This window comes from Haliotis asinina, chromosome 8, assembly GCF_037392515.1.
Source record: "Haliotis asinina isolate JCU_RB_2024 chromosome 8, JCU_Hal_asi_v2, whole genome shotgun sequence".
Classification (NCBI taxonomy): domain Eukaryota; kingdom Metazoa; phylum Mollusca; class Gastropoda; order Lepetellida; family Haliotidae; genus Haliotis; species Haliotis asinina.
The window spans coordinates 25247552-25264800 of record NC_090287.1 but is presented as its reverse complement, the minus strand read 5'-3'; the positions used below and the strand labels follow the sequence as shown (position 1 = coordinate 25264800).

Sequence of the window (17249 nt, the reverse complement as noted above, 5' to 3'; positions counted from 1 at the left end):
TAACAAATAATGCAATGTTCTCAGGAATGTGCGTGTTCCCTCATTCTGCTGACTCCTGGCGGAAACGGGCATTTGGCCGTTCCCAGTCCAACGCAGCATGCAGGATTATACACGGGGCTGGTTGTCTTCCACTGGCCATGCTGTCTTCCAGGAACGAAAACCTTTTCTGTTTCAAGCATATACATAGAATATGTGTAAACAAGAAAGTCCCAGTTTTTACCTGAAGTAGATCTGGTAATGTGTGTTGTTAGTTTTGTTGTAGAAAGGGTATGTATGCAAATACGTATGTATTCGATCTAATTGAAGTTGCCTGTATGTGTACAGGGTAAGTGAAACAACACATTCTTACCTGAATATACTGTGCACACTGAAGGGGATGGAGGAATGATGTCTTCCAGGATGAGGGATGTTACGCAAATCGCCGACATGATGCACAATTCTTCAGAAAATGATGATTTGTAGACTTAACATGATCTTACCGAATGCGTAATGTATCCGCCAGGTCATATGGAGTTTGATCGAAAGAGGGGGCGAAAGATATTACAACCTGCAGGGGGCGTTATGTTTCCTTATTTAAATTTGTATTTTCGTACTTTTTTCATTTCGAAATTATGTCACAAAGTGTGATTTCTTTTTTTAAATGCCTTTATCAAATCATGTCAATTTCCGAAGGCATAAATTAGGTTCAAGTTACTTATATGCATTTTCATGATCAACAAGTCATCATTCGCAAGCTGGACCGTACAGAGGAACACCATCCTCAACTTGCAATAAGCAAACACGAGATCAGTGAGCCGCTTGAGCGGCTCACCAGAAACCTTATAACAGTTACCATCTAATTAGTTTGTTTTCTTCCCAACTTCTGTCATTTTACACAATGCACATCTATTTACGGTGGTCTTAAAAGAAACATCATTTCTCTTTCAAGAGGTTCAGAAACGTTTGCATTTGGTTCGGTTTGGTAAGACTACAAATCTGTTTGCTGTAATCGTCTGGGCAATGAAGTATTGCAGATTCATACCCGTGCAGATATTCAGAGAGATATGCATCATAGCCTAATTTTCATACATCAATAACATTTTTTCAGATGTGTTTACAAAATAGTGTGTATACCGATGAAACTGCATGCTCACTTCGTTCGGATAACACCTCACATACGAGGGGTTCACGCTTCATTTGATTGGCTGAAACAGTCGCGCACGTTTACAGGGACTGTATGTTCTGTAAAACAGCATGCACGGCTAATGCGGGCATAAACTGATATGTACTCTGGAAGATACGATATCCACATGTCAACACCATGAGCTGTAATGAAATATCGAAGCAGGTATTTTAGTATAACACTAATTTTGATCAGTACGAGATGTCAGCTTTGGCTGGCACCGCGAGTCCCTTTTCTCAGTGTGCTGTGTGGAGTTACACAATGGACGTACGTCACTTCCGAAAAATATGCAAATGATTTAATAGTTTTCGCAGGATTACTCTTGACGAAATTGGCAAAGTTTTGATTCATGCAAGATGCGGTAGGGGTCGTATTAGTTTCAAAATATTCTGTAACTTTCTGCAAGATGAATACGTTGACATTTCCACCAGTAATACATTCAAATGAAATAAATCACCTTTTCATGAGCGATGAGTTGATTTTTGTGTAATTGGCATGTGTAAACAGCCGACCTTGGGCGTGGTATTCTGCTTTCCCGATGTTTTCACGTGCCGAAAAAATCGAAAATACAGAGGCCAAGTATGCATCAACCTAGGATGATTGTAAATATTTTGTCGGACAAACAACTTGTATTCTGCAGGTTGTAATCTGTTCAGTGCAAATGACGAAAGCGTGGCATCCGAGATCGAAAAACCTGTTCATTCACGACTGTCAAGTACCCCACCACCCTTGGGGATTTTACGGGACGCTTTAATTACCCTGCATCGTGTTCGCACCCAATCGAGGTGGTTCCACGGTGATTGAATTAATTAGGGGGAAGCGCTTCAGTTAGTACCGCGGAGCGCACCGTCTCGCGGACAAGAGACGATAGGCCGTCTCGCGTACACGTTACGTCTCGGACTGTTGATATATACCTGTGCTTTTACGGACCTGCACATTCTTTCAAAACTATTTCCATCATGTTCATTGGGTTCAAAATGAAGTTAGATATTTGTTATGTCAGTATCCTTAAATGACTCACTGTAGCTGACATAATACAGTAATTCCAACGTCTTTGTGTAAGATGTTTTTAAGCGTTAATGGTTATTAAAGATTTCATACTGCTTTAAGTTATGAATATGTTATTACAGTAATGTTAAATAACAAATCGTACTTCAGTAATGGATACTTGAAATGTATCTGTATCTGTGGATAAGAATGGATCTCTAGCTGCCCATCCTTGACATAAGAGGCAATGAAATAGGGCATTATGTCAGGCAAGATGATGGAGTTGATAGCGTATCATGACGCTGATGATGTTACCTGTTGTACATAACAAGACATTAACATTGCCTACTGGTCTATCTGGCACAGGGAAAGTCGAGTAGCCTAACGGTTAAAGCATCTGTTCATCCAGTACAAGACCCGAGTTTGATTCCCTATATGGGTACAGTGTGTGAAGCTCATTTCTGGTGTTCCCCGCCATGATATTGCTCAAATATTGCTAAAAGCTATGTAAAACAATACACTCTCACTCACTCACTCTTATTGGTCTCCCAGGCTTGTTACAAGAGGCATCAGGTGTTTAGGTTCATCATATTCTAATTGTGTAGATACGGAAACATAGGTGCTGACCACTGGATTATCTTTTCCAGAATTGATTATTTACAGACCTCTGTCGTATTGCAGAGTGATGTGTCAAGCAACAAACAATCCTAAACCTATGCTTTGTTTTTGCAACATATTTGGCATGACTTCCTATTCTGAACACAGTATATTGAATACAGCTCACTGCATAAGGAGATTACTTTTTTTTTTCATGAAGTGTTTCATTCTGCAGATGTATTAACCATGCTGATGTGTTTCAGGCAATGGAGGTACTCCGCAATGGAGGGACCTCACTGGCAGCAGTAACCAAGGCCATATCAGTGTTAGAGGTAAGTCTTCTGTTGCCGGACGTTCAGCCATACACTGCTTAAACATTAACTTAGGTTTAATTTAAATACATTACATAGTAGTGAACAAATGACAGTGGGACGAAAGTACTGTTAGTACATTCATTCTCTGTATTCTTCATGCATCACACTGCTGTTATGTTTTGATAATACATCGTCTTTCACTGATTTCCAGGCAGCATATACACATCATGCCCACAGAATGCCTCTGTAGACCTTATGAGTTTATATAGAGGTCACTCTGCTATTGTTTTCCAGGATATTTCAATATTGATCCTTATCAAAATTTGAGTTGTATATGTAACACTATTATCAACACACATCAAAGAAAATATATTTTTTTCTTTCCATTCATGGTATGCTTTCTGTTTTTCATTCACTTTGGGTTTTCAACCAAACAGGATTATTGTACATCAAGTAAAACCCGGAGGTCTATTGATGTACTGCCATGATGGCCGGCTACACTGTAGTCATTGCATCATAGCACTTCAGGGAATGGAGCACATGTTGCTCAGAGATTTCATTACTGCTTAGCAAATTATCAGAGTTGCCAGTAATTCCTCCGCAGTGAAAACATATTGTATTAACATGGTTGCAGACCCAAAATTAAATTAAGTTTGTGGAATGTCTCTTTGAATTGTCTCCCTTGAGACTCAATCAACTTTGGACAGACTACCAACTGGATAGGATTGTGATTGGCAATTGCTGATGATGACATGATTATGATCTTGTGATTCACACATCTTTGAACTCAAGCATGGTTGCTGGTTCATGATTAAAAAATCCTTTCTACCAGCATATTCACAACAAACAGCCATGCTTCCAGGTCGGAATTCAGTAATACTTCTCTAACATCACTTATTTCACAAATGCTGAACAAATTTTGCTTATTGTGTCTTTCTGTCAATTTCATGATTTGACCAACTCATAAGTTGGGCCATGGGTATAAAGAAGTTATTTAACAAATGATCATTATATTGTTGTCACTTTTCACTATATTTCTTACAAGTTGGTCGGTCGATTTCATGTGACTGTGCAAAATTTGGTCTCGTATGCATTAGATTTTGTGTTTGTAAGCGATTCATCGGCTTCAAATGAAATCAAACGGACAGTACATGGTTACACAACAACCTTTATCCTCAAAATTCCCCACTGTCTCACGCTGTGCATGATGGCCTTATAATATAAAGCTATATGTTATGTAGTTATCAACCATTATCCTCAAGACTTCCCACCGTCTCATACTGTCCATGATGGCCTTATTAAGCCATGTGTATGTGGTTATCAACCATTATCCTCAAGACTTCCCACTGTCTCACACTGTCCATGATGGCCTTATTAAGCCATGTGTATGTGGTTATCAACCATCATCCTCAAGACTTCCCACTGTCTCATACTGTCCATGATGGCCTTATTAAGCCATGTGTATGTGGTTATCAACCATTATCCTCAAGACTCCCCACTGTCTCACACTGTGCATGATGGCCTTATTAAGCCATGTGTATGTGGTTATCAACCATCATCCTCAAGACTCCCCACTGTCTCATACTGTCCATGATGGCCTTATTAAGCCATGTGTATGTGGTTATCAACCATTATCCTCAAGACTCCCCACTGTCTCACACTGTGCATGATGGCCTTATTAAGCTATGTATATGTGGTTATCAACCATCATCCTCAAGACTTCCCACTGTCTCACACTGTCCATGATGGCCTTATTAAGCCATGTGTATGTGGTTATCAACCATTATCCTCAAGACTTCCCACTGTCTCACACTGTCCATGATGGCCTTATTAAGCCATGTGTATGTGGTTATCAACCATCATCCTCAAGACTCCCCACTGTCTCATACTGTCCATGATGGCCTTATTAAGCCATGTGTATGTGGTTATCAACCATTATCCTCAAGACTCCCCAATGTCTCACACTGTGCATGATGGCCTTATTAAGCTATGTATATGTGGTTATCAACCATCATCCTCAAGACTCCCCACCGTCTCACACTGTCCATGATGGCCTTATTAAGCCATGTGTATGTGGTTATCAACCATCATCCTCAAGACTCCCCACTGTCTCATACTGTCCATGATGGCCTTATTAAGCCATGTGTATGTAGTTATCAACCATTATCCTCAAGACTCCCCACCGTCACACACTGTGCATGATGGCCTTATTAAGCTATGTATATGTGGTTATCAACCATCATCCTCAAGACTCCCCACTGTCTCATACTGTCCATGATGGCCTTATTAAGCCATGTGTATGTGGTTATCAACCATTATCCTCAAGACTCCCCACCGTCTCATACTGTCCATGATGGCCTTATTAAGCCATGTGTATGTGGTTATCAACCATTATCCTCAAGACTCCCCACTGTCTCATACTGTCCATGATGGCCTTATTAAGCCATGTGTATGTGGTTATCAACCATTATCCTCAAGACTCCCCACCGTCTCACACTGTGCATGATGGCCTTATTAAGCCATGTGTATGTGGTTATCAACCATTATCCTCAAGACTCCCCACTGTCTCATACTGTCCATGATGGCCTTATTAAGCCATGTGTATGTGGTTATCAACCATTATCCTCAAGACTCCCCACCGTCTCACACTGTGCATGATGGCCTTATTAAGCTATGTATATGTGGTTATCAACCATCATCCTCAAGACTCCCCACTGTCTCATACTGTCCATGATGGCCTTATTAAGCCATGTGTATGTGGTTATCAACCATTATCCTCAAGACTCCCCACCATCTCACACTGTGCATGATGGCCTTATTAAGCTATGTATATGTGGTTATCAACCATCATCCTCAAGACTCCCCACTGTCTCATACTGTCCATGATGGCCTTATTAAGCCATGTGTATGTGGTTATCAACCATTATCCTCAAGACTTCCCACCGTCTCATACTGTCCATGATGGCCTTATTAAGCTATGTATATGTGGTTATCAACCATTATCCTCAAGACTCCCCACTGTCTCACACTGTCCATGATGGCCTTATTAAGCTATGTATACTGTAGGATACTTTTATAACGAACATGGATGTAACGAACTGACGGCTATAGCGAACTGTTTTAAAAGTCCCGAATAAACCACTATATGTTATCATATAAAAAGTCGTGAATAACGAATTCTCTGTAACGAACTTACCGGCTATAGCGAACTGATTTGCAATCCCCACATGTCCCAGGTAACACTAATTTACGGTGTGAATAACAAACTGAGCAAACTCAAGCGGCGCTCACTGTGAAATCTGACCAATAAGATAGATGTCAGTGGCTAGCACTTTTGTGTACAAAACACACTCCAGTTTTTACACCCATGTGAAGTTGTAGTTTGCATTATTAACCAATCAGATTGCTGGAGGCCATAAAGTCCGTCGCTGACAACCTAGTTTTGTTTACTTCCGGCAGAGCAACTCGGTCTTTGGCGATTTAATAGAAAACGACAAGTGCATCCCCCCAAAAGGCCAGTGTATATGCCTCCCACACACATCAGAAATGTGGACAGAAGCTTTTGATACTCATGAGACTTTTGAAATACGATATATTCAATGACGAGTGCGTAGTGACGAGGTTATGTACAGGTTAAAACCATTACCCTCAAGACTTCCCACCGTCTCACACTGTGCATGATGGCCTTATTAAGATACCTGTATATGTACAGGTTAAAACCATTACCCTCAAGACTTCCCACCATCTCACACTGTGCATGATGGCCTTATTAAGATACCTGTATATGTACAGGTTAAAACCATTACCCTCAAGACTTCCCACCATCTCACACTGTGCATGATGGCCTTATTAAGATAGCTGTATATGTACAGGTTAAAACCATTACCCTCAAGACTTCCCACCATCTCACACTGTGCATGATGGCCTTATTAAGATAGCTGTATATGTACAGGTTAAAACCATTACCCTCAAGACTTCCCACCATCTCACACTGTGCATGATGACCTTATTAAGATAGCTGTATATGTACAGGTTAAAACCATTACCCTCAAGACTTCCCACCATCTCACACTGTGCATGATGACCTTATTAAGATAGCTGTATATGTACAGGTTAAAACCATTACCCTCAAGACTTCCCACCATCTCACACTGTGCATGATGACCTTATTAAGATAGCTGTATATGTACAGGTTAAAACCATTACCCTCAAGACTTCCCACCGTCTCACACTGTGCATGATGACCTTATTAAGATAGCTGTATATGTACAGGTTAAAACCATTACCCTCAAGACTTCCCACCGTCTCACACTGTGCATGATGACCTTATTAAGATACCTGTACATATACAGGCATTACCCTCAAGACTTCCCACCATCTCACACTGTGCATGATGACCTTATTAAGATAGCTGTATATGTACAGGTTAAAACCATTACCCTCAAGACTTCCCACCGTCTCACACTGTGCATGATGACCTTATTAAGATAGCTGTATATGTACAGGTTAAAACCATTACCCTCAAGACTTCCCACCGTCTCACACTGTGCATGATGGCCTTATTAAGATACCTGTATATGTACAGGTTAAAACCATTACCCTCAAGACTTCCCACCGTCTCACACTGTGCATGATGGCCTTATTAAGATACCTGTATATGTACAGGTTAAAACCATTACCCTCAAGACTTCCCACCATCTCACACTGTGCATGATGACCTTATTAAGATAGCTGTATATGTACAGGTTAAAACCATTACCCTCAAGACTTCCCACCATCTCACACTGTGCATGATGACCTTATTAAGATAGCTGTATATGTACAGGTTAAAACCATTACCCTCAAGACTTCCCACCATCTCACACTGTGCATGATGACCTTATTAAGATAGCTGTATATGTACAGGTTAAAACCATTACCCTCAAGACTTCCCACCATCTAACACTGTGCATGATGACCTTATTAAGATAGCTGTATATGTACAGGTTAAAACCATTACCCTCAAGACTTCCCACCGTCTCACACTGTGCATGATGACCTTATTAAGATAGCTGTATATGTACAGGTTAAAACCATTACCCTCAAGACTTCCCACCGTCTCACACTGTGCATGATGACCTTATTAAGATACCTGTACATATACAGGCATTACCCTCAAGACTTCCCACCGTCTCACACTGTGCATGATGACCTTATTAAGATACCTGTACATATACAGGCATTACCCTCAAGACTTCCCACCGTCTCACACTGTGCATGATGACCTTATTAAGATACCTGTACATATACAGGCATTACCCTCAAGACTTCCCACCGTCTCACACTGTGCATGATGACCTTATTAAGATACCTGTACATATACAGGCATTACCCTCAAGACCCTCTACTGTCTGTAACTCCATGATGAGACAAGAAAGAAAGTAAATAAAGTAAGACAATATAGGGTAAACAACTTGTTTACTACAATGAAAAAGATGTTTAGGTGTGGGTTCTAGCACCATTATCAAACAAGTAATTTCATCATTCCTTACTTTTCATGATAGCCTTATTAAAGTACATGGATGCAACATTTATCCACAGGACTCCCCACTAACTAATGCAGGTTTTGGGTCCAACCTGAACCTAGATGGGATTGTGGAATGTGATGCCAGTGTCATGGATGGACTCACTCTCACATCAGGAGCTGTTGGGTGTATCACAGGTGAGTTGGAATAACAGAATATCCAGTGAGCTCAGAGCAGTGACTAATTCTCTTCCATAAGTGAACATCCAGAGAAAGGACAAGAGTGTTGGGTATACATGGGCATTACAAGCAGACCTATTCTCTCACATTGGGAGATGTTCATTGTTAACAGGTTGTTTCTATGATTAGAAATAGAAACTAAACAATGATTTATGAAAAATTACAGATTATCTATCTGGGGTGGTTGATCATAGAAGAGATTGAAGTCATGTTTATTCAAGAGTGAAAGATGATCCAGAATTAGGAGTAGGTTAACTTACTTTTAATCAGTTGCGTGAAAGAAAAATAAAAGGTCTAAGTTTATTAGAAGTTCACTCCTGTGAGTAACCTTCCAGCAGTAAAGCTCATGTGATTTCATGGACAATGGTGGACATTGTACCACAACTTTAAGTTCCTAAAGTAGTCTACCCGACATGCTCAAGCAAATTGCTGTGGTATTAGAGTCTGATTTATGAGGGTCCTCTGGACAGAATTTCCTCAAGGGTACTACTAGAAGTTTAGGATATGTTTGAGAGATAGCAGCATCATGTATTTTCAGTTATGACAGTTGTTGATCATCTGACACCATCTATCACCTACATGTATTTAGTCTTGGTAACTATCTCAAGCAAGTGTACAATGGCAAGCAATAACCCACACTGATAAAGTCATTGTGAAACTGTTGATTACAAAAACACTAATCATGGTAAACACATAGCACATTTTTTATGTTGAAACGCTTCAGTCATCATTCATTTACCCTACCACAGTGTTTCCTCAGCATGACCACTCACTCGCTCACTCACTCACTCACTCACTCACTCACTCAAGATACTTCATTTTGTCTGTTTACTGTGTGTTTCTCAGTGACAAGGCTGTGAGACTTACCCACTGACTCACTCACCCTTGGTAACCTTTTCATAGTACTTCCAAAACAAGATTGTACACCAGTGTTCCCGATTTATGTTTGCGTGACATGTCTCACTGAGTCGTGTCTACATTAGATGTGCAGAATCCAGTGCGGGTTGCCGAGCGACTTGTCCAGAAGCAGATACAGGGAGGTCTCTCTCTTGGCCGCATACCCCCAAGGTAAGTATCAATTATACCCAGCCACTTGACATGAATGAATGATTATTGTGATTCTGATCATCAAAGTTCCGATACTTTTTTTTACTTGTCTATATAGATAATTTCAGAGGTTACTCACTCATGAAGTCACTCACTGTCTGCCCATACATCTGATATACATCCATCCAACCATGCACCTTTCCATCCATCCATCCATCTGTTGCAGCATCCTTGTAGGTCCTGGAGCCAGGCAGTGGGCTGAAGAACAGAACATCCCTTTGACAGCAGAGGGTGGACTAGTGACAGGTCAGTGAGACCTCGCATTTATGTTTCATGTCAGTATTTTTGTGGTTTATGGTGAAGAATATGTTAAAATGTTTCAATGGTATAATTTACTGGTTTGCTGAAGATGAAAAGGAAACGCTGCAGTTACTTTTCAGATTCATTTGGTTTCGCTGATGGCCGAATTCAAACAATTACTGTCTAAAACTAAAATCGTCTAAAAGATTCTTTAGTAAAATCATCAACTTCTTCACAAAACATTTGAGCTGAGTGTTTCACTGTTGTCCAAACAAGGTTATTTTGTCCCGACTGATGACCAGATGATTTTAATCCAGTACTGATAACCTCATCCTGATCCACATGGATCAAAATCCATAAGTAGGTGTTCTCTTTCAGTATATCTTCCCAGAATATTTAAGTGTTTACATATACATATGCATGACATATTATCACTGTTTAGGCACAGTGCACATGTTTCCTCCTAATGGCTAGGAGAAAACAGTAGCCATTCTGAATGTGCTATGACCATACAAGGTATGTTGGCACTTTCACAGAGTAGGGAACAAGATATGGTTTCCAATGTTTTACATGATGCAGAAATGTGCAGCCATTAGAATGGATGCAGAAACCAAAAACACTGCATCTGAAGGGACACACAAAATTACCCATCATGCATCAGGAGTAGATATCTGTGTCTGTAATTTCAACCATCAGTCATGACCACTCTCTGACTGATTCATTCCAGACTCTGAAGTGATTATCTGAACGTACACTACACTACACCATTTCAGTACTGTACAGGACCCTCATATTACCCCTACGCACCTGTAACTTTTATTGACGGTAGTCCCTTAGACCCCCACTTTCATATGTTACAGTAACACCCTGGGTCTCTCACATATGAAGATTGATAAAAAGATTGCCCATCACCAGGGCCCTTATTCTCGAAACATTCATACTACTATGAACTTCTTAACCCCATTCTTAGGGCTACGAATGTTTTGAGAATAAAGGCCCTGATCAGCACATGAAATCAGAGCCATATTTTTATTGAAGAATATCTGAATTGTAGCTAATCAGAATATCACAATAAGTGGTGTTTTGGTTTGTTTGTTTTTTTTATTATTCCTTCAAAACAAAACAATCATGGCAAGAGAGACATGGAAGTAAATAATGATGTGTTTGTAGGCATGGTATAACATGAACATACATTTAGAAGAAACATGTGGTAATTGAGCAGTTGTACATAACACTTGTACATCAAAGCATGATGACCAACAGCAGTGCAAAATAGTACTGCCTACAAATCAAAAGTTTTGACAGAAATCTCATACAGATTTACTTGGTCTTTTTGTTTGGTTTACAGATTAGCATACTTATATTCTTTGTTTCCTGAATTTAATGGAAGAAACTTATATATCATTGAATAATGAAAAAAAGCTATATTATTTTATTGATTAAAATTAGAATAATTGTTTTTGCCAAGGCAAATGAAACTGTAAAGGAAACATTTCCATGAGACTTTCCTGAGGTGATAGAGTAGTGTGCAGTTGCCATAGTGGTAATTTAAGTGATATAGTGGGATAATCGGTTTGTGTCGTTGTGAGTGAAACACAGTAGAAGTATAATATACAACAACAAACACAGGTGTACATGGGCATCTCCCAAGACATGTCTCTGTCTATTCATGAACTGGGTACCTCACAGAAGTCTCTATCCTTGCAGAGCCTAAGCTACCTTGTGTTTATATTTCGTTGTGATGATTTGTTCCATTACAGAAAGAAAGTACCTGTTTCACATGGCATAATATACATGCAATAAGAAAGTTCAGGCAAGACATATGGAGAAGATCAAGAACTGCAAAAAAGCTTTTGTCATGTCACAGAAAACAAAGATAACATTTTATCAAAAAATAGTTTAACTTGACAAAATTGTCAGAAGTAGCATGCTTTAACAATAATGAGAATCATTACAGCCATTCACTCTAGCATTAAGTATAGTCACACACTTCATTTGTTAAAGCTAACAATGTGGAATATTTACTGTCTTCAAGAAAGGCATGTGAATATCTCTGGAAGATCAATGATCATATAACACTGTCTTAAATCACAGTCTTAAAGTTTTGTATCAATACTGAATGTAATCTACCATTCATTGTTAATTATTGGCAATTTTCCTAGCTTCTAGATGGCTTGTCAACAGCAGCATTTATTTAACCTCTGTTATATTTTGGATTAGAGGTTCTCAGTAAAGTACAGAATCTTGTTCTTTTGGGGTTGAGGCCCATCCTAGATTCCAATCCACACTCTCAGAGTGAGACGTCAGCAATCTAATGCACTCAGCCCCTTTCACTGTTCTCTGTGTGTCTGTTCGAATCCCTGCTTTGTGTTTGGCATTAAGGTTGGTCGTTTTGTTGTTTAACACTGCTCTCAGCAATAGTTCCGCTATATGCAAATAACTGAGTCTGGACCAGACAGTCCTGTGATCATCAGCATGAGCATCGATCTTTGCTGTTGGGATACGATGACACATATCAGCCAAGTCAGTGAGGGCATTAAGGAAACAGAAAAATGGTATGGGGTACAATGAAACAAGCTATTAAAATGCAGCCCCTAGACATAGCTCCCATTTAGCCTCGCCTCGCCTCACCTCACCTCACCTCACCTCACCTCACCTCACCTCACCTCACCTCACCTCACCTCACCTCACCTCACCTCATACCAATACGCGGAGTCATACAGTTTGCACATTGGTTTTAGTTTCATACCTCAATGCAACAAAAGAAACACACAGTCAATCCTTAAATATTTCTTTTTTTTCACCCTTAAAAGGATAGGTATTTTTTCACATGTAATAAATGAGAAGGTGATTTTAATCATCTAAACATCGCATACACAAGTGCTTTTTCAAATTCTACTTTTTAACCAGCAACAATCATGCTAGAATTGCATATATGTTTTAATATTCATTACTAGCAAGTATGTTGGATAATATCATAATAATATCATTGGTTTAAACAGATTGAGTGATACCTAATGATATTTTGTCTGTGAAGTTGCTATGTTTAAGAAATACAGTTCATTCTGCCACCATGTATAGTGTAATAAAGCACACTTTCACCCTGAACTATTATAGTTAAAGCATGAGGATGCTGGCAGCTGAAATCCATCGTGACATGGGTTACATTGTGACGTCATGCAAAAAAGTTTGATTACGAGGGGGCAGACTGGAATGGCAAAGTGACGTCAACACATTGTGATGTAATGCAAACAGTGCACATTATCGTCTGATAAGGTATTGTCAGCATCTTTGATCTTTCACCGAAGCATCTTAGAATGTCTTTTAGTTACCCTGGTATGTGGTATCTACTCAATCATTCTTATAAAATTATTTTTTTCCAGAAGAAAGATATTATTAATACTGTTTATAAACATTTTGGAAGACAAAATGCTTTGGGGAGAGTAGCGTTTAAAATTGTAACAAGCAGTGTAATGCTTTGGCATGACGATTAGAAGAAATCTTTAGAAGATGATGTCTTATGTCAAAACTTTCAGCTAGTAAGTATGCAGTTCAAAAGTAGATATATATCTCAGTAATTGTAATTAATTATCTCCTAATTAAGGAATCATAAAACCGTAAAAAGTCTTGACACTCATAGGTCTTAATGTTCATCCCTCTGAACATTTCTATGTGTAATCAGTTATGGGTAGTATCAAAAACCTTCAGATATCATGTGTAATATAGCAGCGTATATGAACTGAAGAGGAGTATTTCTAAGAAACTGACTCCAATAAAGGGTAAATATTTATGGTTGTGAACCTCTGTAATATCAGAAATACAATTCAACAATGTATGTTTAACGTCTTTGAGAGACAATTAGAAGTTGGAACAGTAAGGAAGGATAACAATCTATGGATGAACAACTTTTTATTGGTGTGAGAGCAACATTTCAGTGGAGGTTCTATATTTGCTTGATAACAGTGTTAGAATCTACATTGAAACGTTGCTGTCACAACAATAAAAGAGTTGTTCGTCTATATGTTGTCATCTTTCCAGTATATGTTCCTTGTATTGCAAACATTTGCAGACATGATTTTGCACTTTTAATGTGTATCACTTCTAAGTGCCATTCAAAGTCTAAATTCAACATTGTGTTAAGATAGATACGCTGCTTTGTAAAAGAGTGTGCTTGGAACCGACTTGATGATGTAGTCCCACTGAGAGTACCAGACATGTTGAGCATCCAGAAACATCGAGTTCTTGGTCAGTGTTGATGTGTTCACAAAACCATGTCCAGGAATCATCTGAGTGTGTCGCAGGCCGACTTTCAAAGGCAGGAATCCAGTCACATATAAATCATCTATCCAAAAGAAACGGATATCACTTGAGGCTTGGAATAACTTTATAGCTGCATTGGGCGAGACAAGATATGCTGCACCTGAGCAGAACACTGGGTACATCATGAATGGATAGTCCTTGTATCCCACGTACCACTTGTCTCCGGAGATTCTCTTGGGAAAGGCAAATGTGTATGACAGACAATACAAAAAGTCATTCTGGAATCCATATTTGTAAATATACAAGGCTAAATTAAATAAATTCACCAACACGTCATCATCTGTTTTCACAATTAGTTTAACATGTGGGCAATGGGTATTAACCCAGCCTAATGCCATGACATGCTTATATGTCAAGTTTTTGTACGAGTCCAGAAAATTACCCTGTACAATATCCTTGTTAGATTGAGACTCTTGTTTCAACAGTCTTTGCATAGAAGAGTTCATGGTTTGCCCTACCATGAAGATAGTTACTATGGAATGCTGGCCTATCTGGATGATACCTGCCCATGTATCACGTGACTTCATCCTCCGAAGTGAATTCTCTACGGCTGTGTGAACAATGACAACAATGTCTGCTTTTCTTGACCGGCAGATTCCAGTGTTGAGTGTGTAGGAGAACTGGTGTCGATTGAGCAATGGATCCTTGAGTTTGTGGTCTGACAGTGTTATCCATTTAAGAACTTCTGCATCGCTGTAGCTTGTGTTTACCCATATAAAGACAAGACACCAAAAAATGGCTAATAATGTCATAACTTTGGTCCGGAGCCTAGGTTTGTTCATCACCTTAAGGAATACACAATTAAACATACTGATAGAGAAAAAACTACCTCACTGTCAGTAGGGATTCATTTTCTGGACATTATCAGAGGAGACAATAGCTTAAAACTATTGATAGGAGGACATTATTTGAACACAATAGGGAATGTAAGTTTAACACTACTAAAGGATGAACTTTAGCTGAACACTACCAGTGGGTGAACTTTAGTTAAACACTTGCATTAGTTAAACTTTTGCTGAACACTTGCAACAGGTAGATTTCAGTGAACACTTGCAATAGGTTAACTTTTGTTGAACACTTGCAACAGGTAGATTTCAGTGAACTCTTGCAGTGGGTTAACTTTTGCTGAACACTTGCAACAGGTAGATTTCAGTGAACTCTTGCAGTAGGTTAACTTTTGTTGAACACTTGCAACAGGTAGACTTTCAGTGAACACTTGCAACAGGTAGACTTTCAGTGAACACTTGCAGCAAGTAGACTTTCAGTCAACACTTGCAACAGGTAGATTTCAGTCAACACTTGCAACAGGTAGACTTTCAGTGAACACTTGCAACAGGTAGATTTCAGTCAACACTTGCAATAGGTTAACTTTTGTTGAACACTTGCAACAGGTAGACTTTCAGTGAACACTTGCAACAGGTAGACTTTCAGTGAACACTTGCAGCAGGTAGACTTTCAGTCAACACTTGCAACAGGTAGATTTCAGTCAACACTTGCAACAGGTAGACTTTCAGTCAACACTTGCAACAGGTAGATTTCAGTCAACACTTGCAACAGGTAGACTTTCAGTGAACACTTGCAGTAGGTTAACTGTTTTTGAACACCTGTTATAGGTAAACTTAGTTGAATACTAACAAAAGCAAAACACTACCAGTGAGGAGTAAGTTGCTGACTACAACCATTAGGAGGACATTTGCAGAACACTAACAATAGTGGGTAATCTAAACACAACCAAATGGAATTCATGAGATGGACAGTACCAAAAGGGGTGCAGTATGAAATGTGCAAATAATTCAATAAATGTTAATCACGGGTCATATTGGCCTAACTTCCATGACCTCACACTTGTACTAACACTCAGGCTACTTGTACACACCAACGTTTAAGTTTTCTTCAATATGTATTTGGTAAATCACTTTTGGGGGGTAAAATGATTGGTGATGTGATTTTAGGTAATAAAATAATAGGTTCACAGCAATAGCATAAGGGAGATAACTGGGTAAGTGAGGTACAAGTATATTGGCAGTTTAGTAATTCCTTGCATAGTAAGTGTTGGTATGATCAATGCCCAAGAATTGATATTGTACTTCCAACATTGTGGCCATCAATTTAACTCATTTGATCTTTCGTTGGTCTGTTGTTGTTGTTGTAGTTGTCAAATTAGGACATGTTTCTGTGACCTCTAGATGACATCTGGCAAATGCACTACACACTTGATCCTTCGTTGGTTCGTTGTTGTTGTTGTGGTGGTGGTAGTGGTGGTTGTTGTGGTTGTTTCATTCTTCCTTTTCTTTGGTTTTTGGGCAGCTTATATCAACTCCAGCCATTCATCTGAGAAAAAACAAAAATAAATTAAGCACATATTTATGCCTTGATGCAGCTATTTTACAGGGAGGGAAAATCGTAATGAATCTTTGACTACACACACAGAAAAAGCTGTTAGTTTTTACTGTGGAATGGTCCCCATCTTAACCGGGCCACAGACACTGCTCTGATAGAACTTGTATTTTATGGAGAAAGTGTAGAACCAAATATATAGTTACAAGTGTTTCTCATTTGTAACAAGATGAAAAGATGCTGATAAGTTAATCAGTATATACTTGGTACTTGGTCACTGTTATGACTTACTTTGGGGCAGTGGGGTAGCCTGGTGGTTAAAGTGTTCACTCGCCTTCTTAAGTCCCGAGTCCCCAAGTGGGTGCAATGTGTGAAACTTTTTCTGGTGTCCCCCACTGTGATATTGGTGGAATATTGCTAAAAGCGGCATGAAATTAAATAC

The 17249-nt window shown here is 39.2% G+C and overlaps 2 protein-coding genes and 1 long non-coding RNA gene across 4 annotated transcripts in view; 1 reads left to right on the top strand and 2 right to left on the bottom strand.

Annotated features, from left to right (window-relative positions):
* The window catches only part of LOC137293599 (threonine aspartase 1-like), a 73367-nt gene that overhangs the window by 13874 nt on the left and 42244 nt on the right, over positions 1–17249 (top strand). The window contains exons 1-5 of one of the 2 annotated variants that reach the window (XM_067824238.1): positions 1448–1523; positions 3010–3078; positions 8641–8761; positions 9787–9871; positions 10077–10156. In XM_067824238.1, the coding sequence (XP_067680339.1) occupies positions 1512–1523; positions 3010–3078; positions 8641–8761; positions 9787–9871; positions 10077–10156 (367 nt within the window). In that variant the 5' untranslated portion in view covers positions 1448–1511. Of the gene's footprint in view, positions 1–1447; positions 1524–3009; positions 3079–8640; positions 8762–9786; positions 9872–10076; positions 10157–17249 lie in introns of those variants that run through there. The other variant, XM_067824237.1, reaches the window with a different exon arrangement.
* Positions 14287–15279, bottom strand: LOC137293601 (beta-1,3-galactosyltransferase 5-like). The gene has a single exon (XM_067824241.1). The coding sequence runs from the start codon at positions 15277–15279 to the stop codon at positions 14287–14289; it is 993 nt and encodes a 330-aa protein (XP_067680342.1).
* Positions 16757–17249, bottom strand: part of LOC137293602 (uncharacterized) — a 35827-nt gene continuing 35334 nt past the window's right edge. Inside the window, exon 3 of the long non-coding RNA XR_010957489.1 lies at positions 16757–16801. This is a non-coding gene — a long non-coding RNA (uncharacterized lncRNA). The remainder of the gene's footprint in view (positions 16802–17249) is intronic.